The sequence below is a fragment of the Psammomys obesus genome, unplaced genomic scaffold, assembly GCF_907164565.1.
Source record: "Psammomys obesus unplaced genomic scaffold, mPsaObe1.curated_primary_1811, whole genome shotgun sequence".
Classification (NCBI taxonomy): domain Eukaryota; kingdom Metazoa; phylum Chordata; class Mammalia; order Rodentia; family Muridae; genus Psammomys; species Psammomys obesus.
Window position 1 is genome coordinate 8,803,112 of NW_026595981.1, and position 26,143 is coordinate 8,829,254.

The 26,143-nt window shown below is 50.5% G+C and overlaps 2 protein-coding genes across 2 annotated transcripts in view; one reads left to right on the plus strand and one right to left on the minus strand.

Annotated features, from left to right (window-relative positions):
• The window catches only part of CUNH17orf50 (chromosome unknown C17orf50 homolog), an 8,228-nt gene extending 2,128 nt beyond the window's left edge, over positions 1-6,100 (plus strand). Inside the window, exons 2-3 of the mRNA XM_055619568.1 lie at positions 5,090-5,399; positions 5,473-6,100. Coding sequence (XP_055475543.1) covers positions 5,090-5,399; positions 5,473-5,719 — 557 coding nt within the window. The 3' untranslated portion in view covers positions 5,720-6,100. The remainder of the gene's footprint in view (positions 1-5,089; positions 5,400-5,472) is intronic.
• Positions 6,101-7,029: 929 nt separating this feature from the next.
• Mmp28 (matrix metallopeptidase 28) lies at positions 7,030-17,443 on the minus strand. The gene is given in 7 exon segments (XM_055619569.1): positions 7,030-7,624; positions 8,535-8,702; positions 9,000-9,149; positions 9,562-9,807; positions 12,783-13,007; positions 17,053-17,243; positions 17,331-17,443. Coding segments are annotated over 7 exon segments (1,509 nt in total). The 3' UTR covers positions 7,030-7,208.
• Positions 17,444-26,143: the final 8,700 nt, after the last annotated feature.

The window sequence follows — 26,143 nt, forward strand, 5'->3', positions numbered from 1 at the left end:
AGAGAGAGAGAGAAATTCTGTGTTCATATTCCTTAGGTCAGAGAACATGCTGGTGAACAGGAATGGGGGTTAAGACAGAGACCTCCACTGTGATAAAGGGAGGGTACAACTCACCCTTTTGTCTTCCATTAGTGTGAGATGGTCTGCTGTCACTTACTGCCAAAATGACTTTGGAGGCCACAAGCCCCGTAGTGGACAAAGCAGTGTTCATCCTGCTCTTGCAGAGACCACTGGGAAGAACCCTGAGTCTCGCAGCCTGCATCGGGAGGCTCAGTGCTTCTACCCAGAAGGCACCTGGTTCCATCTTTGGCAGTTCGACAGGCCACAGTCCCCTCTGGTTAGCTTATGTGCGTGTGACCTTGGTTGGGATCAATCAGACTCACTGAGGTGGGCCACGAAATGGGGCCAGTGGCACCCAGAAGCGGTGAAGGATGTTTTCAAGGCAGCTGTGGTGCCCTGCAACCTGCATCCTGGTGCAATGCATGATTTGTGTTCTGTGGTAGAAATTCAACTACGGTGGCGGGCCCCCAAATCTCCTTCATCCCAGCTGATTGGTGGTTCTATGGACTCTTCCATAACCTGTATGTACTTTCCCATAACCAGAAAAAAAAATCTTTCCTGCTTGCTTTAGCCAAGCCTGTTTTCTGTTGCTTATGGCTAAGACTCCTTCTAACATGCACACGCGTCCTTCAAGAACCAGGGGGCTGGTCTTTCCCTAGATCCCTTTCCTGATCTCCCCCTAGGAGCCCCATGCCCCTCTCTCCAGCACTTCCAGCTGGCAGGCGACTTTCGTGTAGCACCACCCCAGAAACAGAGACACCTGGCTGTGCTGGAATCACAGGCCTTCCAGGCTGTTGAAGGGGGAGTGTGTGCCTGTTTCCTAGGGCCACTCCTGTGGGAAGGGTGGAGAGTCAGTGTCTCAGATTTTGTTCCCTGAAGGCAAACAGGCTTGGGGCAGGAAAGCTAGCAGTTGCCTAAGGACTATGGGGGGAACAGGTGATCCCCTGAATCTAGTGTAATCTATATCTAAAGAAATACCTGAGTTAGGGCACAGAAGGATGGAGACCAGTGGCTGGCCAGCTGAGCAGGAGGAAAGGCAAGAAAAGGGAGAAAGAGGAGGCAGCCTCTAGCACCCATACCAGCCTGTGGCAGAAGGAGCTCCTGCCTCAGTGATGGGGTTGGTTGTCTGTCTTCAGAGAGTCCTCAGCACAGCCGTAAAGCCTGCTGTCTGTGGCCTAATAATGTCATCAGGACATTGAACCAGCCCTGCATCCCCTGCCCTGTGGCTTATTGACTGTAAGCAGCATAAAGTTGGAGCCATTATTAGTTGGCCATTTTAATCTTTGACCAGCCAGATACACTTTAGCTGACCTATGCTCAAAGTTATTTGTAGAGGGATAATGTACCAACCCATCTTCTTTTCTCCTTCTCCTCCTCCCCCCCCCCACAACAGGGTCTTGTATATTGCCCAAGCTGGCCTTGAACTCACAATCATCTTGTCTCAGATTCCCACATGCTGGAATCACAGTTGTGCATCTCCTTTTGCCAGCCCACCTTGTTCTCTGGCATAAACTCTATGAAAAGCAGGAGGTTGTATTTGGGGTTGCTAATAAACACAGTTAATTCTTTTCTGATGCTGAGCCCGCTCATTGGATGGAGAACAGTCCACTCCAAGTTTCCACTCATTCTCAATGAGGATCCCCTCTCCAGGGGGCGTCCTGGGCATCACATAAGTGCAGGAGGCATGCACCCCATATTCCGGTAAGATAACTTACTTCCATGCTTTCACTGAAGACTGTTTTTATCCCATGACGTTTTCACTCTGTGAGATCTTATGCTAGTGTTATTTTTATGACACTCCAACTTTTTCTAAAAAAAGATTTATTTTTATCTTATGTATATGTGTTTTGCATGCTGCTGGTGCCTGCAGAGGCCAGCTGGTACCGGATCCCTTGGAACTGGAGTTGTAGACAGCTGTGAGTCACTATGTGGGTGCTGGGAACCAAACAGAGTCCACTGCAAGAGCAACAGGTGCTCTTACCTGCTGAACCAGCTCTTCTGCTTCCAACACACATTAAAAAAGGAAATTCCACAAACTCCAGAATTACCCTGAGAAATGAGAAGGACAAAGGGCTGTTGGGTAGGCTGTTGGGTAGGGCTTGGGGAGGGAGGTGAGGTGAACAACTGGGCCTTGAGACATTTGGGTCTTAGTAGAATGTTTCCTAAGTCACAGGCTGGGTTGTTGGTTCAGGTGTGTCTGTCAAGGGATGCTGGGACTTAGGGAATGACTCAAGGTTATGACTCTTGGTGTCCACATATATGTGTCACCCCCCAGCAATGGCCTAACTGAGCTGTTCCTATGAAATGACTTCTGCTAAAAACCTTGATGGGTTTTACATTTATGTGGTAGAGCTGGGATTGGAACCCAGTCTATCAGGGCCAAAGCCATCCTCTATTCCCCATTGGAATTCCCCTTGGGGCAAGGTAGGGGACATGAGCGTTGTGAGCCTGGAGACTCTAGAAAAGGTATCGGTCCCTAAACAGAACCCTACGAGCAGCTGAGATTCTAACCCCTCCCCCACCCTGTGATCCAACAGAGGTCCTAGCAACTATAGGGAGTTCTATAGGCACTGAGCATCCCTCACATCCCAGTCCCTGAGAGGGAACAGGGCACAACGCTGGGAAGAATGGATAAACATGGTGAGTTGGGCTAGAAAGGCCATGGACCACTTGACCCATCTTGGACCAACCAGCCCCTGGTGACATTAGAAAAAGTGAACCTTTTTGCAGTTACCCATCCATGTTCCTACAAGCCCTCTGATTTCTCCTTCCTAAATATTCATGTCATCCACCATCGATTCTCTTATTATTGCTTGTTCCTCTTCAGACATCTTTCTGTCTCCTCTGGCCTGGACATTAAGGATCTTTTTCAGAGCTGAATAATGGTGCTGGGCGTGTTGGCCTGTGCATTTGAGCCCAGCACTGAGGAGATAGAGGCAGATGGATCTCTGTGAGCTTGAGGCTAGCCTGTTCTACACAGTGAATTCCAGGACATCCAGAGACATATAGTGAGACACTGTCTCAAAAATACATACGAAAACAAAAACAAAAACAAATCCCCCCAAAAGAGCAACAACAACAAAAAAATTAGAGTGGAGAGGGGTTAGACAGGGATTCAGACTGCAGCCCAGGCTGGCCTGGAACCTATTACATAGCAGAGGCTGCTGACCTGAGATAGATAGATAATAGATGATATATTGATTGATTGATTGATAGATGATAGATAGATAGATAGATAGATAGATAGATAGATAGACAGAAAGATGATAGGTAGGTAATGATAGGTAGAAAGACAGAGATAATAGGTAGTTATAGATGATGAATGGATATAGAGACAATGAATTAGATTGACCTACATGACAAGGAAATAGGTATACCCCACAATAGCTGTGTATATGCTGTATAGTGCAGAAACTAACAGCTCTCAGTACAGGAAACTCAAAACTTCATAACAAGAGGAATAAGATGCAGCCCAAGACAAGGGTCTTTTCTGAGACTGATACTCCAACCAAGGACCATGCATGGAGATAACCTAGAACCCCTGACCTGAGCTCTCAGCAACCCTCCTGCTGTACTTTTCTAGTGCTGAGATTATCAGCATGAGTTACCACCTAGTTTGTAACGATTCTTAAAGTCCCTATCATGTTGGAGGGAATGCCCCACACTACAGTCTGAGAATGCTTCTCCATCAGAACACACATGACTTCCCATTACTGACAAACAGCTCTGAGCTCTAGCCTCTCTTTTCAACCCTGTTTTCTAGTCCCCCTCTTCTCCAAATGTTTCCCAGCACCTCTTTCTGGCTGTGTCAGGCCTGCACTTGAAACAGAGTCTCCATCTGTTTCCCTGAGTTTCCAGTTGTGGTAAGACTGAGAACTGGCAGTTTCAGATATTCTTGATCCCATCTAGAGACTCCTCCAAGCCCCACCTCATCACCCACATTGAAGGTGCTGAGATGAAGCGGCACCATGACAGAGTTTTACATATGGGTGGCATGAACTTGGCACCCAGGAATCAGCTCCTCCTTGCTGTGACAACATACCTCGCACAAGCAGCTTAAGGAAGGAAAGGGTTATTCTGGCTCACAGTTTGAGGATGCCTTCCACTGTGATGGCAAGGTCACGGCGGCAGGAGCTTGAAGTCCCATTGCATCTGCTCTCAGGGAACACGCTTTCTCCTTTGTAGTCAGTCTCAGACTCTAGCCCATAGGGTGGTGTCACTCATAGTCAGGGTGACTCTGTCCACATCGGTTAAATCAACCTAGAAACCTCTTCACACAAACTCTCGGGTGCTTTTCAGTCCTGTCAATTTGAACACACACGAGCCTTCCTTCCTATGGCTGCCATTCTGCTCAATTCCCAGCTTGGGGAACAGATGAACAGGGGTCATAGAAACCGTGTTCAGAAAACTTGGCAGACCCCAAGTGTGCCCCCCCCCCCCGCACCGCCCCTTCTGGAGCTATGTGCCAGGTCTGCTGAGGGAATGCTTCTCTCAGAGAAAACCCGCTTAGTTTCTGGGTCAGCCCAGGAACTTGCTTCAGCCCTATGTACTACTTGAGATATCTGAGATGAACACAAGTGTCAGTCAGGGGGCATAAGCCCATAAACGACCACCCACTGAAGTGACACTTGGTTTATTAACGTTGGGTAACCCTCCTCCTTCCGGGTTGGCAATACATGTTCGTTGATTGCTTGCCCAACAGCAAGCAGGAAATTGTAAGCTTTACCCAGACATTATCTAGATAAAGTCAGCCTTACAGCCACTCTTGAGGTAGATGCTACTTTTCCCACTTCAGAGACGGGGCGCAAAAAAAAAAAAAAAAAAAAAAAAAAAAAAATGGAGCTTGATGGAAGCGAGGTGACTTGCTTGGAATTCTTAGCAAGGAAGCTCAGGAGGGCGGGAACTCAGTCCTGGGATCTGGGACTCAGAAGCCCTTTGGCAGGCAGCGGCCCACACAGGCTGGATTCAGGCTCCAGCAACAACAGGCAGCCAAGGCAGCGGGCTGCGCTGATCCCCTTCCCGCCTGCAGGCGTGAAGACCCCTCTTTGGAGGAAGGAGGTGGAGGAGCCTGAGGCCAGGGAGGAGGAGCTGGAGGACGATTCGGAGTCGTCGTCGTCGTCCTCGGAGGTGGAGGAGAAGGCGGACCCGGAGAGTCCGACGGAGACCGAGGAGGACCCTAGAGAAGCCGACCAGCGCGAGGCTCGCTCGGTGTCCTATTGCCCGCTGCGCCAGGAGCCCAGTAACCAGCAGGTGGCGCTGCTGCGACGCTCGGACAGCGGCTTCTGGGGCTGGCTCAGCCCGTTCGCGCTGCTGGGTGGCCTGGCGGCCCCCGCGGACAGGTGAGACGCAAGGCACCGGGGGCCGAGCCGTAGGGAGGAGGGCTGCCCGAGCACTCACGTCCCCGGCCCGCAGGAAGCGGGGTGCTCCGGAGGAACCGTGCGTGTTGGAGACTCGGCGGCGGCCACCGCGCCGCGGGGGCTGTGCCCGTTGTGAGATCCTTTTCTGCAAGAAATGCAAGACCCTGCATACGCACCCGGCCTACGTGGAGCACTGTATTCTGGAGCACCCTGACCTGGGTAAGGCGGAGGCCGCCGGCAGCTCTGAGCGCGTCTGCTCCCAGCCTCTGCACCCGCAATGCTCCAAACTCTTCTATCTCTAGTGCTCTCCACAGAACTGTCCTTTCGCGCCGCCCTCCGTGGCGCCCCCTTCCGGTGAGAAGGTCCACTGTCGGTTCACTGTTCCACCTGCTGTCTCACCGAACTACAACAGAACCTAGGCCCTTCTCCCCAGGCAGAACCCCGCACCTACAGCCCTCCTGACCCCCGCCTCCAACACAGCCTCACCTGCATCTTTTCAGGTCCTTCCGGCCAGGCGAGCAGAGGCGTCGCCTGGAGGAAAATAGCCTCGGGGTTCCCTCAGCTCTCTAAGATATTGCCTCTTTGCCTCTAACCCCACAATAAAGTCTCTGATCAAAGCCGCCTGAGGTGGAGTGGAGTGATAGATGGGACCCTCCTTTCTCTCCCCTGAGCGCGGGGTTGGGGGGAGGGACGGCTAGCAGGAGGTTCCTACAAGGTCTCCCTGGGACAGGGCAATTCAAAGCACTTGCATCCAAGGGCAGTCAAAGGCCATTCTGTCCACTACACAGAGAAGGAGGGCGCATGGCCAGTAATGCCTCTGGGGAACTGCAGGCCGATCCCCTGCCAAAATCACCCCCCCCCCTCAGCCCCCCCTCCCCCGAGAGCTGGCTCATGGTGGAGGGGGAGGCAGGGAGGGCAGGAGATCCAGATGCTGAAATTAATACCGAGACGGGCTGAGACTCAAGGGGAAGGCCGGGAAGCTGGTTCCTTCTCCAGGAATCCCAGCTATTCTTGGCTAGACGGCTCGAGCTTCGGAATGCTGCTGCGTGTGTGGCCTGGAGAATGGGGCCACTGAGAGCAAACAGGCCTCACCCAACCTGCAGAGCGCTACGGAGGTTGCATCCCCAGTGCCCGCACTGGGTGGACCCACAAGGACCCTCTTTCATCTTCCTGATGCTCCAGACGTCCATCTTGGAGGCAAAAACGGGGTGAAGATGCTCTGCTTTTAAAGGGAGGAGTACCCCCTCTCTCCATGACAATCATACACAGCTGGCTGTGTCTGGGTTGGATGTTAGAGCATGGTCCCTGTGTCTCCAGCACCGGTACCCATCTGCTTCTATTGAAAGGGAAGGCGATTCTGTCCAAGGAGCTGGTGGCCCTTCTTCGTTAACCCAAGACAAGCTTAGGAGGAGCGCATTCCCTTCTGCGCTGTGTCCCATCCGATAGAGGGCCTCTGACAGTGGAGACCCTTGGGCCTTCACCACGGCAGGGTGAACTCTCCGAGGAAATATCACATGATTTTCCAAGCACTGAGCCCGAAAGACGCCGAAAGGGAGGGTCCTGCAGAATAGTCTCCACCCTCAGCTGAATTTTGCATTCTCCTCTTCAGAACAGAACCCCCCCAACCCACCCCTAGGAGTGGGAAGGAAAAAGGCTATGGGAACCTCGTTTTGCCTCTCCGGGGAACAAACGCAGACCGATTTCCTGCTGTAGCTATGCTGCCAGGAGGTTCCGGCGAGGTCCAGGGGCTTCCTGGACAGACCCCGCCCCTCAGGCGGGGGCAACCGCGGTTCATTCGGTGATAGGGAGCCTTCAGAACAGGGTACCTCCTGAGTTGGCATTCCAACAACCCATCCAGGGCAGCTCGGTGGCCCAGCGGCCGGAGCCGGTCACGCGCAGCTTGGCTTGATCCAGGTGCCAGTAGTGGTCATCCCTGAAGAAGATGATGGAGCCATCGGGCCTTGGCAGGGCGCCGCTGACCTCCTCAGGGACCCCGGCCCAGTCCCGCAGACTGCGGGGGTAGTAGGGCTCCACTTGCATGGCCCCTCGAGCCAGCACGTAGTAGCGGGAGCCCTTGAAGAGGACAAGGCGGCGCAGAGGCGGGAAGAAGAGAGCTGCGTCTGGAAGACGGGGCAGACCGCCTGCCCGGCATCGCTGTGCGAACCCCCACACGGATTTCGGGCCCTGGAACCTCCAACATCGACTCCCTGTGGGGCATTGGGAGAGCCAGAGTGAGCTGGAGGCTCCCAGTCATTGGCCTTCCACCCCATCTCTGTCTTCCTGGTTCCCACTCTTTCTAGCTTGAGCCTCAGACAGTTTGTTACCCTTGAGCCAGTCAAAGTGTGGCTAAGACTAGAACACGGTGGAGGGGAACCTGTTACGGTCTGGACGCCCAGCAGGTGTCAGCAGAGAGCAGATGCCGCTGAATGAACCCATCCATCCCAGGCTGAGGAGGGTAGGAGGGTGGTGGGGAAGGGGCTGGGGATGGGAGATGAAGGTAGGGTTTCCTGTCTAGGTGTGGAATGAAAGATTGAGAACATTTGAACTTTTTTTTTCACTCCCCGACTACTGATAATTCCCGGAGGGCAAAGGTGTTGGTTTCGTCGACGGCTGCGTCCCCAGTCCCCTACTCCCCGTGTTCCTAGGCCCTCCCCGTGTTTCCAGGACGACACAGGAACTCCGCACTGGCTGAAGGAATGGACGCTGTTCGGTACAGGGCCACCACATGTGGCCTGTGTGCTTTCCACCCTTCCGTCGGTGCCTTTTATCCCGCTTCCCACCACACCCGGGTATCGCTCTCCCCGTCCAAGAAATGCGTGTTTCAAAAGCTCTCTAAGTGGCCTGCCAACCTCACACGGCAGGGACGCCAGGGCAGACGCTGCCAGACCTCCTGCAGACCTGCAGACTGGAGAGCAGTCCTCCCCCTACACGTCTCTACACGGGACACCCTGGACACGTGGTGCTCCCAACTCCACCCCTGAAAGGACTCTTTCCTGGGCCACAGGTTCAACTTGAGGTGTTCAACTTGCTGGGGCCCTCCCCTCTTTTCACCTCAGGCAGGACAGCCCCCACCCCACCCCCACCCCGTCTCAATCTCAGCTGGCTCAAGGCTGGTACCTTTGAAGAAGTAGAAGTCTCCATCTTCCAGAGACACTGCAGCAGCCTCAATATTGGGGGGCAGCCCAGGCCACCTTTTCTGTAGTGGGCTGGGCTCCGAAACATTGCCGTCAGCTGTGACTTCCCAGAAGTGGCTCCCTTTGAAGACGTACATCCGCCATTGCGCATCTGTCCCGAGAGAAGAGAGACGTGAGGAGGAGCTACTGGGCTCCTGCTGAGTTTTGGGTAAGGTGCTGGCCTAGATCCGGTTTCCCAGACGACAAGCTGAAGGTGGGATGCCCACGGGGTGAGGCTGGGGGCCTGAGGGAAGGGGGGGAGTTCTTTGCTTGACCTGAGCTTGCTCCCTGAGGAAAGCGTGTGATTTCGGATTTCAGTGTTCAAGAGATCCCCGTTCCCCACACCTTGTAATACAGCTCTGGGACACCCGAGGATGTGGAGGGAAGGAAGATGGCAGGCGTGGCTTACCTACAGTGATGGCGTCAAAGGAAGTGTGGCAGTATTTAGGACCTCTGGTTTCCGGGCCTCTGCTCTGGGAGTTGTGGGGGTTCCAGGCCTCAAAGTCAGTGAATAGCTTTCCGGGGAGTTGGGTGGCTACTGAGCGTCCCAGGGGCTTCCCTTAAGAGCCAAGAAGAAAGAGAAGGGGGGACATGGGTAGGAGCATGAGGAGGGCTCAAGACCCTCCCTTCTGCTCCACCCATGGCCGAAGGAAAGAAAGGGTAGGGGCCTGTGCAGCCCTGGTTGTTGGTTTTATCCATCAGCACACCATCCTAGAGATCTCCTCTCCCACGCGACGGCCCAAGAAAGTGACTGTCTGAGAGAACGTGAGAGAGGGAGAGCAAACAAAGGGTTCCGAGCTAAGGGCAGAGGTTTGCACTCCTGAATCGCTGCGGGGAAAGCAGAGCCCGCGGATGCTGAGCTTTCAAGGGAGCCTTAGAGAAAGGATCCAAGCAAGGAAACGGCAGGGGGAGTTTGAGGACTGGAGATCCCGGGAGACAAGGATAGAGCCCGGAGCAGGCCGGAGGCTCACCGTACAGACTCTGCACCGCCAGCACGTCGTCCCAGCTGAGTAGGGCGTCGCGGCCCAGCTTCTTGTAGTAGGGCGCCATGAGCGCGCGCGGCGCGGGCGAGTGCGGGAGGCCGAGCGTGTGGCCGATCTCGTGCGCCAGCACCACGAACAGGTTGCGCCCGCGGCGGCGGCTCAGGGACCAGCGCTCCTCTCGGTCGAAATGCGCTTCGCCCCGGCGGGGCAGGAAGGCGTGCGCCAGGGCGCCCCCTGTGAACGATACAGAGTGCGTGTCGGGACGAGCCCCGGACTCGGGGCGCCCTCCCTCCCACAGGCACCGCGCTCCCACGAGTGGGGTGCGGTTGTCGTCTATTCGTTTCTTTCTCCGTAGAGTCTGATAGATGCAGGAGTTCGGGCAGGTGAGCAGATGACTAAGCAGTGGCCTCTGAAGAGGAAGTATATAGCAGGTGCCAAACTGCCAGGTCTCCAACACGAGATTCACCTTTTACTAGCTGTCTGATGTTGGGCAGACAGCTTAACTTCTGTTACGCTTCCAGAAAATAGACATGGTGATGGAGAGCTTCTTCCTCATAGGAATGAGTGTGTATCACACTTGGTTCTTAGAACAGTGCATAGTCTAGGACTTATTAATATTGGGTACCCCTAGAAGTGAAATGGTAAGGCTTTCTGCTGCTTCCGGATCTGGGCGCTTGGTATGTTTATGTTCAGGAGTCCGCAAACTTGACAATGTGCTTCTGTGTGTTTGTACATTTTCTTTCTTAAAAAGGAAAAAAAAAGTTTGTGTTGTTTTTATGGCTGGGCATGGTGGCGCACGGCTCTAACCCCAGCGCCCGGAGGCAGAGACAGAGGGATGTCTGCGAGTTCCAGGCCAGTGTAGTCGACAAAGGCAGTTCAAGGCCAGCTGGGGCTACATAGAGAGACCCCGGTTTGTTTGTTTTTTTAAAAGTGTGTGTGTGTGTGTGTGTGTGTGTGTGTGTGTGTGTGTGAAATGTGCCATGTAGAGATCAGGGGACAACCTGAAGGACTCAGTTCCCATCTTCTAACATGTGAGTCGCAGGGCTCAAACTTATATGTCTATGCAGGCTTGGCAGCAGGAACAAGCACCTTCACCACCTTCACCCACTGAGCCAGCTCTCCACCACCACCCTTATCTATTTGGACAGAGTTTAGTATGCTGGCCGTGTGTGTGTGTGTGTGTGTGTGTGTGTGATTTGTGTGTGTGCATGAGTGCATGAATGCATGTATGTTGCAGGTGCGCTCACGTGTGCGGGCCAGAGGTTGATGCTGGGATGTCTTTTCTCAGTCGCTTTTCTTTCTTTTCTTTTTTCAAGACAGGGTTTCTCTGGGTAGCCTTGGCTGTCCTGGACTTGCTTTGTAGACCAGGCTGGCCTTGAACTCACGAAGATCCACCTGTCTCTGCCTCCCAAAGTGCTGGGATCACAGACGTGTGCCACCATGCCCACCTTCTCAATCACTTTTCTAAGTTAATTTTTAAAAATCTTTTTTTAAAAAACGATTTATTTTTTTATGTAGACAGTGTTCTGCCTGCCTGTATGCCAGAAGGCAACAGATCTCACCATAGATGGTTGTGAGCCACCATGTGGTTGCTGGGAATTGAACTCAGGACCTTTGGAAGAGCAGCCAGTGCTCTTAATTTCCAAGCCATCTCTCCAGCTCCCTTTTTAATCTTTTGAAACAGAGACTTTATGTAGCTCTGGCTTGCCTGGAACTCACAGAGGTCTGCCTGCCTCTGCTTTCCATGTATGGGAGTTAAAGGTATGGGTCACTATGCCCTGTTAAATTAACTGATTTGTTATGTGTATGAGTATTTTGCCTGCATGTATGTTTATGTGTACCACCTGTGCTTGGTGCCCTCAGATGCCCAGAGAGGGTGTGGGATCCCTGGAACTGGGGTTATAGACAATTGTGACCTGCTATGTATGATGGGAACCAATTTTAGGTTCTTCAAAAGAGCAGCTGGTGTTCCTAACCTGAGCATCTCTCCAGCCTCCTCCATCTTTATTAAAATTCTGAGACAGGGCCTCTTGCTGAACCTGAAGCTTGACATTTTGGCCAGGTTGACTGGCCAGTGAGCCCCCAATATTTTCCTGCCTCCATCCCTCAGTGCTGGAGTTACATGTGTGCTGAGACTCTGAACCCAGGTCCTGACTCTTGTGCAGCACGGAGCCGTCTCTCTAGTTTCCTGACCACAAGGGTGCTTGGGTTACAGGTGTGTGCCACCACACCTGGCTCCTGTATATGGTTTTGTATAAGCGTGTATATTCTTGTGTTCCTGTCTTCCCTCTGCCAGGGCTCCTCTGGGCCTCTCTCCCTGCTCATCATAGGAGTGAGCAGAGAGAGTTAAGCTCCTCAGTAATTGTCACTGGTATATATGGGTCCTCACAGAAATAATTAGATGTAGCTGCCTGGTTCTTCCCCCGAATATACCTTACATTGAGGCAGGTGACCCTGACAGAGGTTAGCAAAATGAACCATGATAACATTAGCCTAGAAGCTCGTCAAGAGTCCTTCCAGCATTGCCTTCCAGGAGCCCAGGTTGGCAGGAACTGGAAAACATGGAGGCAGAGCTTGCCAAAGGCAGGGGGAATGTGTGCTTCCTGAATGTGCTTCAGCTGTCTCCAGCACTGTTCAGTCTGCTTAGCTCTCACTGGGCTTCACAAACAACCCATATTTAGATTCCTAAGGCTAGTGCTGAGCAGAATGGGAGAATGGCTTTCATTGCAGAGGAAGCCTTCAGGCTGGGGACATCTGGATCCAGCTGTGGCCATGACCTATGAAGCACTTCTGTGAATGCCAGGGTAAAGGCCTCTTGCGCTGGTTGACTGAGGGCAGGGGAGGAAAGGGCTGATGGAAGCCTCAAGATATCTTATGAGAGTCTACCCTGGAGAACAACAGAAGCACAGGCCTGTCTAGGAACCAGGAGTAGACAGGATCTCAGAATGTTCTCCAGGAATCTAGCATACTCTAGAGTTAGCGAAGTACTTTCCACACCAAACCTTATCTGGCTGTCCTTTCAGCCATGTGGCACACCTTGGAAAGGACCTGCGGTTCTCATTTTACAGATGAGGCAATAGAGGGTCCTTTGGGGAGAGCCTGGCTTGGCTGTGGTTTCAAGGAAAATAGAAACTTCACTGCCACCCCCAGGCTGCTTCTCCTAGCCAGGCGCCCTTCTTGCTGTGTGGAAAGGGGATTTGTGGGAGCACCTGGGCCATCGAAGGCGTTGGCCAGCCCATCATTGTGGTCCCCTTGGAAGAAGGTGAGGCGAATGTCGGCAGGGCCTGTGGCTGGGGCCTCCCAGAACTCCAGCGCTGACACATTGCTCCACAACTGGAAGGCAGCTCGCACGGCCCCTCGAACAGCTGGCTCAGGCAGGTGTTCGGGCCAGTTCACCAGGTGGTAGGAAAGATGCTGCTTGTACCATTTGTTACCTGTCACCCAGAAAGGCCACGTGAGTCATACCTGCTGCTGAGGATGGTCCCCACAGACCCAGTAAGATGGGTTGGCCTGGCCCCAGAGAACTGTTGATCTGACAGGGAACACTCAGCCCTTGCCCTGAGCAGCCTCCCATTTGATAGGAGGGAAGATATGTCCCCACTGAAGGGCCCCCTCACCCTGGGCATACTCCAATTTAGTGGCCTAGAGGCACCACGTGATGTTAGAGATGTAGCTTCTGCCTGAAAGAGATCCCCTTCAAGGATCAGCCTGAACCCTTGGCCTCAGGTCTTATTCTTTCCCACAACCTAGGCTACAGGCCGCCAGCTGACAATCACTCTGAGGCCCATGCTCATTGTCCTGGATAAAGAGGCAGTGGGGGCCCCTGAGGTCACACCTGTGACTGCCCCAGGCGCTTCCTCCATCCTCACAGTCTCCTGCCGCCTCCCAGAGACTACCCTGCACTTACCAGAACCTAGGGCCTGCAGCTGGCCAGCAACCAAAAAAAAAAAAAAAAAAAAAACAAAACAAAACATAAAGTTGAGGTCTCTCCCTGCCCCCTTGACCTCCTTTCTGCTTTCTTTGGGGACTCTAGAGAGCTCTGAGTTGAAGACAAATAAGAACAAAGGGTGTGTTTTGTCACAGGCCCAAAAAAAATTTTCCATCTCTTCTTTCTTAAGCTGTTTTCCCCTTTGCCCCAAACCTCTGTCCCTCCCTGAGGGCTGGGACGCTGGCCTTTGCTGAAGCCCCAGGCCATTTATTTCACTGGACTCATCTGCAGTTTGCTGTACATCCAGGGACAGACCAGCCACAAAGTCTGGCTTCTGGGTTGGTCAGGGATGGCCTCTGAGTTGATCAGGGATGGCCTCTGAGCCCTGTAGCTCAGAGACTGAAATCCCTCATAGATTGCAGGCAAGATTCCCCAGGCCCAGACTTTGATGCCTGTGACTCCAGGGGAAGGCGCCTGCCCATAGCTGCAAAATGAGAGTGGAGCTAAAGCGGGGCCCTGACCCCTGGCCCAGTGTTCCTACAGTACCACATGCATAAGCAGCAGAGACACCAGGCCTACAAATCTGCCTAAACATCACTTGGTCCCGCTCAGCAAGGGCTGAGATTCCCCAGATGGAAGGGAGGTTGATTCTGGCCCTCTCCACCCATGGAAGTGGGGGCGGGGTGTGCACCACTCCATTCAAGGCAAGGCCTCTCCTTGGGTTTATTTGGCCTGGCAGCCACCCAACCGCTGCTTCTCAGCCAGTGACCAGTCCTTAGGGAGAGAAGAGGGAATTATTCTGAGGAAAAGAGAAAGACAGGGAAGGTAGAGGGTAGGGATCCAGAGGTGTCCACACAGGTCGGATCATTCTTTACCATGAACACGCTGCTGCTTGCTCTAAGTCTTCACATGGCACAGACCAGCGTGCCCCAGGCTCTCCTACATCCAGTTGTGACTGACACTCAGGGTCCTCCCGACCACCAACACCAAAACTTTAACCCTCTAGCAAGCGGTAGAAGGTGGCCCCTTCTTCAGTTATGGTCTGTCATCCCCCTTTCACCCTCGAAAGGCAGGAAAGGGGGAGGGTGGTAGTCATTTTAGTAGCCAGTAAAGGTGAAAGGTCTCCAGAAAAAAAAAAAAAAAAATCCTATCTGAAGTGGGCTGGGGGAAGGGTAGAGAGAATGAATGGGAACAGAAATTGAGGGGGGGGGGGGAGGGCTTTCCTTGGGAGGCATGAGGAAGGAAGGAACTGGCTGGGGGGGGGCAGCGTTAGCCTGACCCCTGTCCTCTTCTGCCTTGGCCCCCAGGAGAAGGCTGGTTACTTTAGGCCCTATTCTCCAATCCTACCTGGGCGGGGCTGCCTTTCATGATACTCCCAGGCTCTTGCCACGTGCCATTGCCCACTGTGCCCTCTCCCCAGGGTCCCAAAGAGAAGAGGGAAGGAAGGGAGCTAAAGAGGGCAGGGACATCAAAACTAAAAGCTTGGAGTGGGAGGCGTAGTCCTGACTCCCGGCAGGTAACTGATGATAGAAAAGGGGACAGGCTGAAACTATAGGACTGTACATGCAAGCTCGAAGGAAATGGAGGAATCTCCCCAAGCCTCAGTTTCCCCCTTCGTACAGTGGGGTTGATAAGGGCTTACCTTTGAAATGTGGTGGAGGTTAGACATTACCCCTTTGCTTTGATTTCCTTTTCTAGCTCAGATGCACCACCCCGCTCCCCAACCCACCAACTCTGTGAAGGAACAGGGGAATTAGAAATCAGCCCTTCAGCCACAGAGAGGGGCAGGGGCTTGGGCTGAGCTTGGCAGACACAGCACATATGAATCCAGGATGCTCAGTAAAATTTGAATAGGGAAATTTAAATACAATTACTTATTGTTCACCAGAAGTTCAAGTTTAACTAAGCATCCTGCATTTCTCTGGCAGTCAGGTACCCCGGACTGCTTGCTACAATGCACGAAATCGGATCCTACCTTGGGGGCAGGAGATGAGATGCAGCCAGAAAGAAGCAACCCCAGAGCTCAGGCTCAAGTGTTTCTGAGCCTGCCTGCTTCTCATTGCATCCCCTAAGGCCATCTTGCACTAGGCGACAGCTGATAATTGAACACTCGGACTCCAGTGATCTCTCTGCTCTGGCCTGTCGTGAGCCTGTGCCTCCCCCTTTCTACTTCACTCTTCCATTTTATTGCCCAGGAACACAATGGGATGTACAGCGTGCTGACACCGAGGGCATCCTGATGCCAAGGCCAGGACCCCAGAGTTGACTGTGGATGAATGCGGCCATTTAGAGCAGGGCAGCCGGGGTGGACGGACAAGTTGATGCAGCAACGGTGGACTAGCACATGCCTAGAAACAGCTACCCTGCAGCTGCCTACCCTCCCCTTATACATTAGCTGAGACAAGAAAATAAACTGCGCACAGTGAATGCGGTCGCTAAAAACAGCACGGTTGAAAGTGGCCACAGCCCAGAGCGCACACAGTAAAATGAACTGTGCTTGAAAACCTGACAGAAAAACCTCATCTTGTGAGCAACCTTGAAAGCTGCAAAAACTGATCAAAGGAAAACTGACTTTGTCGAAGCAATTACTTTACTAAAATTCCACACAGTAAAACAGCATTTGTAGAAAATTGACAGAAGAATCAAATCTTCATCAACCTTAGATGGATAGTATTTGCTTCTGGAAATATTTGATTGCGGGAGGGGGAGGAGAAAGAAGAGAAGGAGAAGGAAAAAGAGGAAGAGAGAGAGAGAGAGGAGGACAGGGAGAGGAGGAAAAGAGGAGGAAACAGAGAAGGGAGAGGTGAGGACTGTGATGTAGGTCAGTGGCATCACTCACAACTCAGTTCAAATCCTGGAAAGAAAGGATCAGGAGACAAGGAAATTTCCCACCAGGAGACACTGTACAGAGTACACAATGGGCTTTGGTGAAATGTTAAAAATAGGCGGTTACTAGGGCCCGCAGCAAGGCACAATGGGGAGTTAACTGCTAATGGGCATAGGGCTTCTTAAGAGGATAATGAAAACATTCTGGAAAGAGGAATTAGCTTGTGGTAATGGTTGGACAATTCTACAAATATTCTAAGCCCCATTAAGTTGGATACTTTAAATGGGCAAATTGCATGGTCTGTGAATTCCATATAAATAAAACTGATTTTTTTAATGCCACAAACAAAATAAAACTCATCAATGGATCACATCTTGGTTGAATAAGTATTATGAGAAAGAATGGATTCTTATGAAAATAATTTCAATATAAGCAAAAACTACTGACAACAGTTTTACTGCTCTGCGGAGAAAATTGTTTAGAGAATTAAGAGGGCTTGATGAGGTTTAATGTGGAGATACATGTACAATGAAAGCTCATCAATGCAGATATAATTTTGAGTTAAATATCTGTATTCATGATTATGATCCTTGAGTCAAAAGTTCCGCCCCTTCTCTGCCTTAGGGAAGAGCAGCTATTCCCATAGTCTGTCCTCACTGTTTTAGGCCGTGGACCCTTATGGACACTGGGAAATTCAAGCCCAGTTCAATTTCAGTGCACTCACCTGGCTTTGCAAAGCGTTTCTTGCGCCTCGTTTTGGCCCGGTGTCCAGCAAACGGGGCACCACGGATCCTCTCTGTCCAAGCTGAATGACTGCCAGCATCTGCAACCCCACAGCGCGGACGTGTCATCTGTCGCAGTGTGGCCTGGTCCAGCACGCCACTGATGGGCAGCTGGGACACCCACTGGAACTCTCTGCCGGAAGGAATTAAGAGAAAAGACTACAGAGGTGGGATCACGGGGAGCTTGTCTCTTGCGCTCTTTCACATCCCTCCATCATACCTGATGGCATTGCTGAACTGAGTGGAGGCTGGAGCTTTGGAGCCCTGCTCACTGAGGTATCCATACTTCTCCAGGAATGCCTGGGGGTTTGGGGGTGGAGGAGAGAGGACCATCAGCTCTTCTCACCATGCAGCATCCTTATTCCCTCCCTCCTACAAGGGCCTGAGGCACATAAACCCAGACCAGTTCTCCTTCCTGTCCCAGGATTGTTTGAAAACCACAGCAGAAAAAGTTCTGGGATTAAAGCCCGAAGGCCGTCATCGACTAGCTAGAGGGTCACAGACAAGCTCCTCAATCAATATATCTGAACATCCGGTTTTGGTATAATCTTCTGGGGTTGTCAGGGATCTAACAGGGAGTCCTGGACAATGATGGATTCTGCAGGTAGGCTGGTCTGGGTTTGAATTCAAGCTCTCAAGTTACTTCTCTAAACTACACGATTCTCAGCTCCAGAGCGGTTGTTACTAAGAACTTACCCTTTTATGGGGACTGGTCATCACAGAAGCACTCAACACTGGGTCTGGGACCCAGGAGGGACCCCCACACTGAGCACCAAGTGTGTCTGTTATGGATATATCACACCATCCACACCATCACATTTGCTTTGAAGCATCTGAGGGATCTGGGAGCCAATCGGGTGCTGGCTCTGCCCTGCTTGGTCTTGCAAAAAAAAAATTATCCCTCTGATTTTAGCTTCTTTCAAATTCTCCCCTCCCAAAGGGCAAGTATGTTAAAGCCCTTTGACATCAAATATGCTTACTTACACCAACTTTTTTGGGGTTTTTTTGTTTGTTTGTTTCTTTGGTTTGGTTTTGGTTTTTAGAGATAGGGTTTCTCTGTGTATCAGAGTTGTCCTGGACTTGCTTTCTAGACCTGGCTGGCCTTGAACTCACAGAGATCCATTTGCCTCTGCCTGTTGGATTCTTTTTTTACCTGATATAAAAATATAACTTTCTAGAGAACATATTTTGAATTAGAATCTGCAACTCCTCCTTTGAGAGCTTCTGGGGAAAGGAAAACAACTAGGTAATGTCCCATGATCCTCCAGCTGTTTATTGACTGCATACCCTCACATACATGGAAGATGGTCTCCCAGGGACCAAGTTCTTGGTGCCATTTGAGAGAAGAAGGTGACTCATTGCCTCACCTATCACCAGTTCTGAACTTTGGGGAGCTGGTGCGCTTGGATTTCTGCTTGCCCAGAGCATTAATAGGCCCCATAAACCACACCTTGGATATAAAAAAAAAAGTTTCTTTCCTCTCCACTCTCTCGTTTTCTTCCTAGATTTATCCCAGGCTTGCCCTGATCTCCCATTGTAGGCAAGAATGACCTTGACTGACAACAAATAACCTCATTTTCCTGCCTTTATTGACTGAGTGCTGGGACTCAAAACACTATGGCTGATCAGTGTGTTGCTGAGGACTGAATACAGGTCCGTTGTTCATGCTAGGCAAGCACCCCACCAACTGGGCATCACCCCCAGCCCTTCAGCTTACAGTGTCTGAGACAGGGTCTCACTGTGTGATTCTGGCTCACCTGGAACTTATTATGTAGACCTGGCTGGCCTCTAACTCACACAGATCTGGGTGTCTCTGCCTCCTGCATGCTGGAGTTAAAGGAATGTGCCACCTGGACCAGCCCCAATGTCTTCTCTGTTGGCTTATCCATACAGGAGTAATTTTCTGTTTTTCTTGTTCTCTTGCCCTCACCTTTCTTTGCTGTATTTACTAACTCAAATTCATTCTAGTCATAGCTGCTGCCTCAAGCCAAACACACAGCTGGAAGAGAGGCCAGAGTCTCAAAGGACTGGCAAGCTTTCTTATCCCTGTGATCCCAGCATTTGGGAAGCAAGGGAAGCTTCAGATACATAGAAAGTTTGAGGTCAACATCATCTGTATGGGTCCCTGTTCCCCTTCCCCACAAACAAACAAACAAACAAACAAACAAACAAACAAGCAAAAAGCAGGGGCTGGAGAAATGGCTCAGCATTAAGAGAACATATTGTTCTTGCAGAAGACCCGGGTTCTGTTCCCAGTGCCCACATGGTAGGTAGTCCACACACACACACACCTGTAACCCCAGTTCCAGGGATCCGACACCCTCTTCTGACTTCTGTGGGCTCCTGCATGCATGTGGTGAACAGCGCATGCATACACATAAAAAAAAATCTTAGTATTTTTTTTAAATCCAAAACAATGGGTGGGGGGGGAGTGGCACACACCTTTAATCCCAGCACTTAGGAGGCAGAGACAGGGGGATTTCTGTGAGTTTGAGGCCAGCCTGGTTTACAGATCAAGTTTCAGGACAGCCTGGGAGACATAGAGAGATCCTGTCTCAAAAAACAAAACAAAACAAAACAAAAAACAAAAACAAAAAAACCCAAAAAACAAGATCAATTAATTAGCTAATTAATTAAAGTAAGGAATAATTAAAAAACAAGCAAACAAACAAAACAAAACCCTATTAGGTGACAGGACATATGTCTTTGAGCTTTGGGTCCCCCCCTCCAACACAACATGAAAATAATATGAACCTCACAGGAACCTCAGAAGGACTAAGGACTAATACATACAGAGTTTGGCAGTACATACATGTTTGTGATCCCACTACTCAGGAGGATGAGGTCTTTTGCTCAAAATCAGCTTGGGATAGTGAGTTCAAGGCCACCCTGAGCTACACTATAAGGCACCATCTCAGAAAGAAATAGCAAAGAAAGCAATGCACATCTGGCACAGTGCCAGGTACACTGTAAATGCCTAGTGAGTGATGTTTTCATTGGTTCACCTTAGCAGGGAAAATTAGCCACAGGCTTTTGGAATGCAGCCCTCCTGTATCTCTGTGCTCTGTTTAGGAACTGCTACTTGGCACTCACTTCAGCCAGGTCCAGGTTCTTCTCTGCACCCCTTCCCTTTCCCTTGGTGAGGCTAGAAAAAGGAATTTACAAGGAAGCCCTTTAGCTGGACCAGTGACTTTCAAGAGTTACCAGAGCACAGGTCAGCCCGGCTGGCACTCCTTTGTTTCCCCACCAACCCGCCCAGACTTTATCAGGGAGTTTGCTGAGGTTCTGTGACAGGGGAGAGGAAGGGAAGTTGGGGTGGGACAGCGGGGCTGTTTCCTGGCTGGGCGGCATTGCCTGGCACTCTGGAAACAAGCTGGGGCAGAGGTGGGTTCAGAGGTCATCAGAGGGGAAGTCTGGCCTCTACAGTGGCTTAGCAGAGTTGAATTCCCAGTAAGGAGAAAGAACACAAGCCCAGGACACCAGCCAAGCTGAGGCACCAGAGAATGAGAAAAAGGCATTTTAAGAATTTGACATTTAATATTTCCATAGTAGCACTCAAATATTATAATGGGGATCATCTGTATTTATGGACTTCTATGCTTATGCATAATAACATATTTATGCATTTAAAATGACATACAGGAAGGGGCCCCTGGCTACTGTTAGTGCTTGGAAGTTCTGGGCAGTACAGGAGAGAGGAGGTAATCAAGTTTCCTGCCTCTGGAACTATCCTTAACCCTCTTTGCTATTTTTCTGTGCCTTTGTCTCTGCCAAGATGAAAGAGATGCCCGACCTTGCATGGGAGAAAGACCAGGGGTGGGGTGGGTGGATAGCTGTGTGAAAATGAGGAGCAGAGGAATCTCACAAGACCCAGACTGGTGGCTGAGTCCCAGGCTTCATCCTTGTCCATCGCTTGCCCCTTTTGGGGTTGGAATCTCTCCTACTGGCTTCCATTTTCTGAAGCTTGGCTTGTGAGCGACTCTGAGCTCCATCCAGGGTCATTCCTTTCTGCCTTTCCTGAAGGTGGCGCCAGGCAGATCCTTGAAGTTCGAGCAAGTGTCTGTCTCCTTCCCTGGTCTCTGCCTGCCTGTTCTCTCTGCTAGGGAGCCCAAGGCCAGATCTAATGGGAGAAGAAGCTGAGGGCCTTGCCCTTTAAGGTGATTCATCCTGCACTGACCTAAAAACTTGTGCCAACATGCCTGGCCCGCCTTGAGTAAGGATGGTGCCACTTTCCTGGGGAGTCATCTCTGAAAGTCCCTGGGAGTGGCTGTGGGGCCTGGGTAACAGGAACATGCTCACAGGCTCAGCCAGCTGGGTGGGAGTGCCGCTCTAGAGGATCTCTGGCCATGAGACTGTGTGTGTCTAGCTCAGCCTGTCTGGTGTCTGAGGGAAGGGGAAATTCTGGCCCTTTATTTTACTTCATTTTTGCAGTTGCTATCTTTTATTTATTATGTATCCAGTATTCTGCCTGTGTGTATGCTTGAACGCCAGAAGGTGGCACCAGACCTCATTATAGATGGTTGTGAGCTATCATGTGGTTGCTAGGAATTGAATTCAGGAACTCTGGAAGAGCAACCAATGCGCTTAACCTGTGAGCCATCGCTCTGGCCCAATTCTGGCCATTTCTGAGCATGGTTATGAGGCAGAGTCCTCATTTTAAATTGGGCACTGGACTGACAGTCAGGTGAACCCCTGCTGCCGCTGTGCCCTCAGGCTTCTGGTACTGCCTCACTACTCTCTGTCTCAGTAGGCATCAGGTAGAAGACGAGTGCCTGCCTGTTCTCACCACAGCACCCCCAAATTCAGTAAGATGCTCTGGAAAAGCTCCCGGGAAGTCATCCCGCTGAGAATGTTATTTTAACTTCTGCAGTCATGGGGCTTTATTGCCAGAAGGAACCTTTTGCCAGGCGACTCTAGTAATCAGCCTTTTAAATATTCTCGGCATCAATTTCAGAAGCAAAACTAAATAAAGCAAAGAGGCCAGCGAGATGGCTCAGTGGGTAAAGACACTCGCCACCACCCTGGGTTCCATGTCGTATTCTATTTCATGGTTTCTGTCTCTGCACAGGTGCACGGTGGGTTCCACCTCTAGCTATTAGCCAAGTTGAGATGTAAGGGACAACAAGCCGGTATCCTGCCTTGACCTGCCCTCTATGTAAAGAAGGTCTATGGTGACCAGGGACACAAGCAGTCCTTAAATCTGTGGAGCTTTCTAGGTGTCATGCCTCCTTTGAACCTCACAGCCACCTTTCAGGAAGAACGTATTCCCATGTTAAAGGACAGTCGGGGGGACACCATGTCATGCTGAAGTGTCCCGGTGAGGGGTAGCACCAGTAATGGAATGCAGACCCCCTGAGAACTAGCCAGGGGTCTTGTTGACATCTGCATTGGTGATTCTGCAGCTTTCATGCCAGGGTGGGGGTGGAGTGTGGGGGCAAGCAGCTCTCCCAACCTGGTCCTGGGAGCAGTGGCTCTCAGCGATAGCTGAGGTGAAGCTGGGGCACGGCGGAGAGGAGAAGCTGCTTGGACGGTGGGCTCTGTGGCTCAGCTGGATCTAGGACGCTCCTCTTCACTCCCTAGCAGATCATCTGACGCCCACAGGTTCCCAACAGAAGGACGGTGTTCCTTCAAAAGGGCCGACGTCTGCTTCCAGAATGCTCCTCTTCCCTGGCTCCTGAGGGCTAGGGAAGGCCTTGTGGTGGGATTACCCAGCCCTTCTCCTATGGATTGGACCTAGGCTTTCCCTTCCCATCTGTCTGACTCCTTCCCTCCTTGAACCCGTCCTGTCATTCGCAAGGTTCTGTCCTGTTGTAGCCTAGAAAACAACTAAAGTATTCTTTCTTTCTTCCTTTTTGTCCTTAGGCAAGATGCAAATCTCCTTCAAGATTCCTTCTTGTTCCATCCCTTTCTTTAGGGACAAAGTCTCAGTCTGTAGTTAGGCAGGCCTTGAACTAGATCCTCTTGCCTAAGCCCCAAAGGGTTAGGGTTACACTCTTTCTAATGCAGAATTATCTTTTGGGTGGACAAAAGGTACCCTAATGAGGCTTGTGGGGCTAAATTTGGGGTGCCAGATAATGCCTGAGCAGTGACTGAGTTCAAGGAGAAACTCAACAGACTCCCCTCACTGGTGTCCTGCCTCCATTACACAGCCCTTTACTAGATTTCTTTGTTTTCAAACTGGGTTGATAAATACTTTTCTACCAGCTTGCGGTCCTCTGTGACCTGGGATCTCTTCTTGTGCTTCTATTTACCCTCTGTTTATGAGTCACTATGCTGAGCTCTTGGGAATGGCTTCCACGCCCAGGCTTCTAGTTTCTGACTCACAAGAAGTCAAATGAATGGCTCTGGGGTATGAGAAAGAGACACTACGTCTTGGCGCCGATACTCCACAGAAGCCTAAGAAAGTCTCCGGAGAACTAAACAGCTCAGCCTCTTGTGCTGTGCGCTGGGGGCTGCTGTGCAGATAAGGGTAGGTCACTGAGAGGAAGGCAGGAAGTCTGGTTGTTGTAGAAAAGCCCCGAACAAAGCTGAGGGTAGATAGATAGATTCCCCTGGGACAGTTTGTTGCCCAACATAGGACAGACACTGGCTGGGAACGGGGTCCAGGGTGGTGCTGTCATTCATTAATCCTGTCTTGCAACTCAGCACGGGAGGGGGTGTCTCTCTCTTTCTACTTAGGAAGTATTGTGAGTAGCTCCAGTTTCTCTACGGGGACAACACTGAACTTGTTCATATCGCTTTGAAAGCAGTAAATCCCCTCCCGGGTGAAGCCCACTCTGGAAATCCCTTAGCTTCATCACTGTGTGCACACAGGGAAACAGATACGGGCACACAGGATTTAGGAACAGAGGTGACAATTTGAGATACAGACACATCCAGATGGACGTGACCTACAATCCCAGCCCTGGAGAGGCAAAGGCAGGAAGATCATAAGCTTGAGGCCAAACACAAAACAAAGACTCCAAGCTAAACGAACACTATAGACACAGATGTGGCCACACAGGCAGATGCCTGTACATACACACAGAGCTGCACAGCCTGCCACACAGGCTCGGACAAACACTAAAGCCAAACAATCTCAGATGTCATTCAGATTTTACCTCCTGATTTTACTACAGCCCAGAGAAGTGAAGGAATTAGCCCATTATCTCACAGATTATTTTTCCTTTCTTTCCTTCTACACATCTATTCTTTTCATAGCTTCCCTGGACTGTAAGTCTAGATCGCTGATCTAAAATCCTTCTTCTAGCCAGGCGCAGAGGCACATGTCTATAGTCCCAGCGCTCTGGGAGGCAGAGGCAGGGTAATCTCTATGAGTTCGAAGACAGCCTAGTCTACAGAGTCCAGGATAGCCAACCCTACACAGAGAAACCCTGTCTCGAAAAACAAAAACAATAACAACAAAAAACACCTTCTTCTTAACCTGGGCATGGAGATGGATGCTTTTAATCCCAGCATTCAGGAGGCAGAGACAGGTGGATCTCTGTGAGTTCATGGCAAGCCTGGTCTACAGAGGAAGGTCCAGGATAGCCAGGGCTACCCTGAGAAATCCATTGTCAACAGCTCCCACCCAAACAACAAAACATTTCTTTGTGCACTGCAGGCATTTAAAGCTCTAAATTTCATCAAATGAATATTGCTTTAGCTAAATTCCTAAATATTACTGTGTAATGTGTTTTCCAGTTTTTCCTGTGAGCCTTGTGGGTAATTTGTAAGTGTGTTGTTGAATTTTTAAATATTTGCCGGTTTGTTGGAGATCTTATTGATTCTTGATTTAGGTAGGTCTGCATTAGTCAGAAGATATAAGCCGCAGTATTCTTGCTTGGAAATGTATTTGGACTTACTTTATAACCTGGAGTATGGCTATCTTGGTAAATAACTCACATGCACTTGAAAAGAATGTGTATTCTGGGATTTCCGGGTGGTAGTTTTTCGTCAATATCAATTGACATAATTAAGTCTTAAGCCTTCTACGTCCTCAACTATTTCTTTGTCTTTTTAATTTACTCTTTGTGAGTGTGCACAAGCACATGCATACATGCGTATGTGCCACAGCATGCATGTGTGAAGGTTAGAGAGCAACTTTCTAAGTAGTTTCCTTCCACTGGGGGTTGGAACTGAGGTTTCAGGCTGCCAGCCTTGCTCAGTACCTTCAACTAAGAAGACATCTCAACACCAGCCAGGTATATAGGGTGTATAAACATCTGTGCTGGAGATCAAACCTGGATCTTACACATGCTAGGCACTGCTTAAAAACCCCAGATGTTTTATTTTATTTTATTTTTCATTTATTTAAATTTTTGAGACTTTTTTTTTTGGGGGGGGTCTCTTGTAGCCTTGGCAATCCTAGAACTTGTTATGTAGCCTCAAACTCATGGAGATAAGCACGCCTGTCTCCTGAGTGCTGGGAATAAAGGTGTGTGCCACCACGAGGCCATAGGTTTTTGTTTTTAAAGTATATTTACTCTGTTCTTTTTTTTTTTTTTTTCCCTTTTCTTTGTTGTTTTTGTTGAGACAGGGTTTCTCTGTCAAACAGCCCTGTCTGTCTGTCTTTCTGACTGCCTCCTGGGTGCTGGGATTAAAGGCGTAGGCCATCACACCCAGCTATTCTGCTCTTTGTTTTGTTTCGGATTTGGTTTTTTGGCCTTTGTGTAGCCTTGGCTGTCCTGGATCTCTCTCTCTGTAGACCAGGCTAACCACAAACTCAGAGATCACCTGCCTCTGCATGCCAAATGCTGGGATTAAATGTGGGCTCTACCGTGCCAGACTTTGTTCTACTCTTTATTGGGTTAGGGCCGTTCAAACTCTCCAACTCTCCACAACATACCACGCCTTAGGCAGGGAATGGTTTTTCTCTACAATCGCACCCTTGGGGGAGACTAAAAAGGGCCACCACGAGTCTGAAGCCTGCCTGGAGCTACAGAGTGAGACTTTGTCTTAAAATGCAAAACAAAAATTCAACTCTCCCCTCCAAAAGAAAAAAGAAATCACAGCGCGTTATGTGTGGTTTCATTTATACAGAATATGCAGATA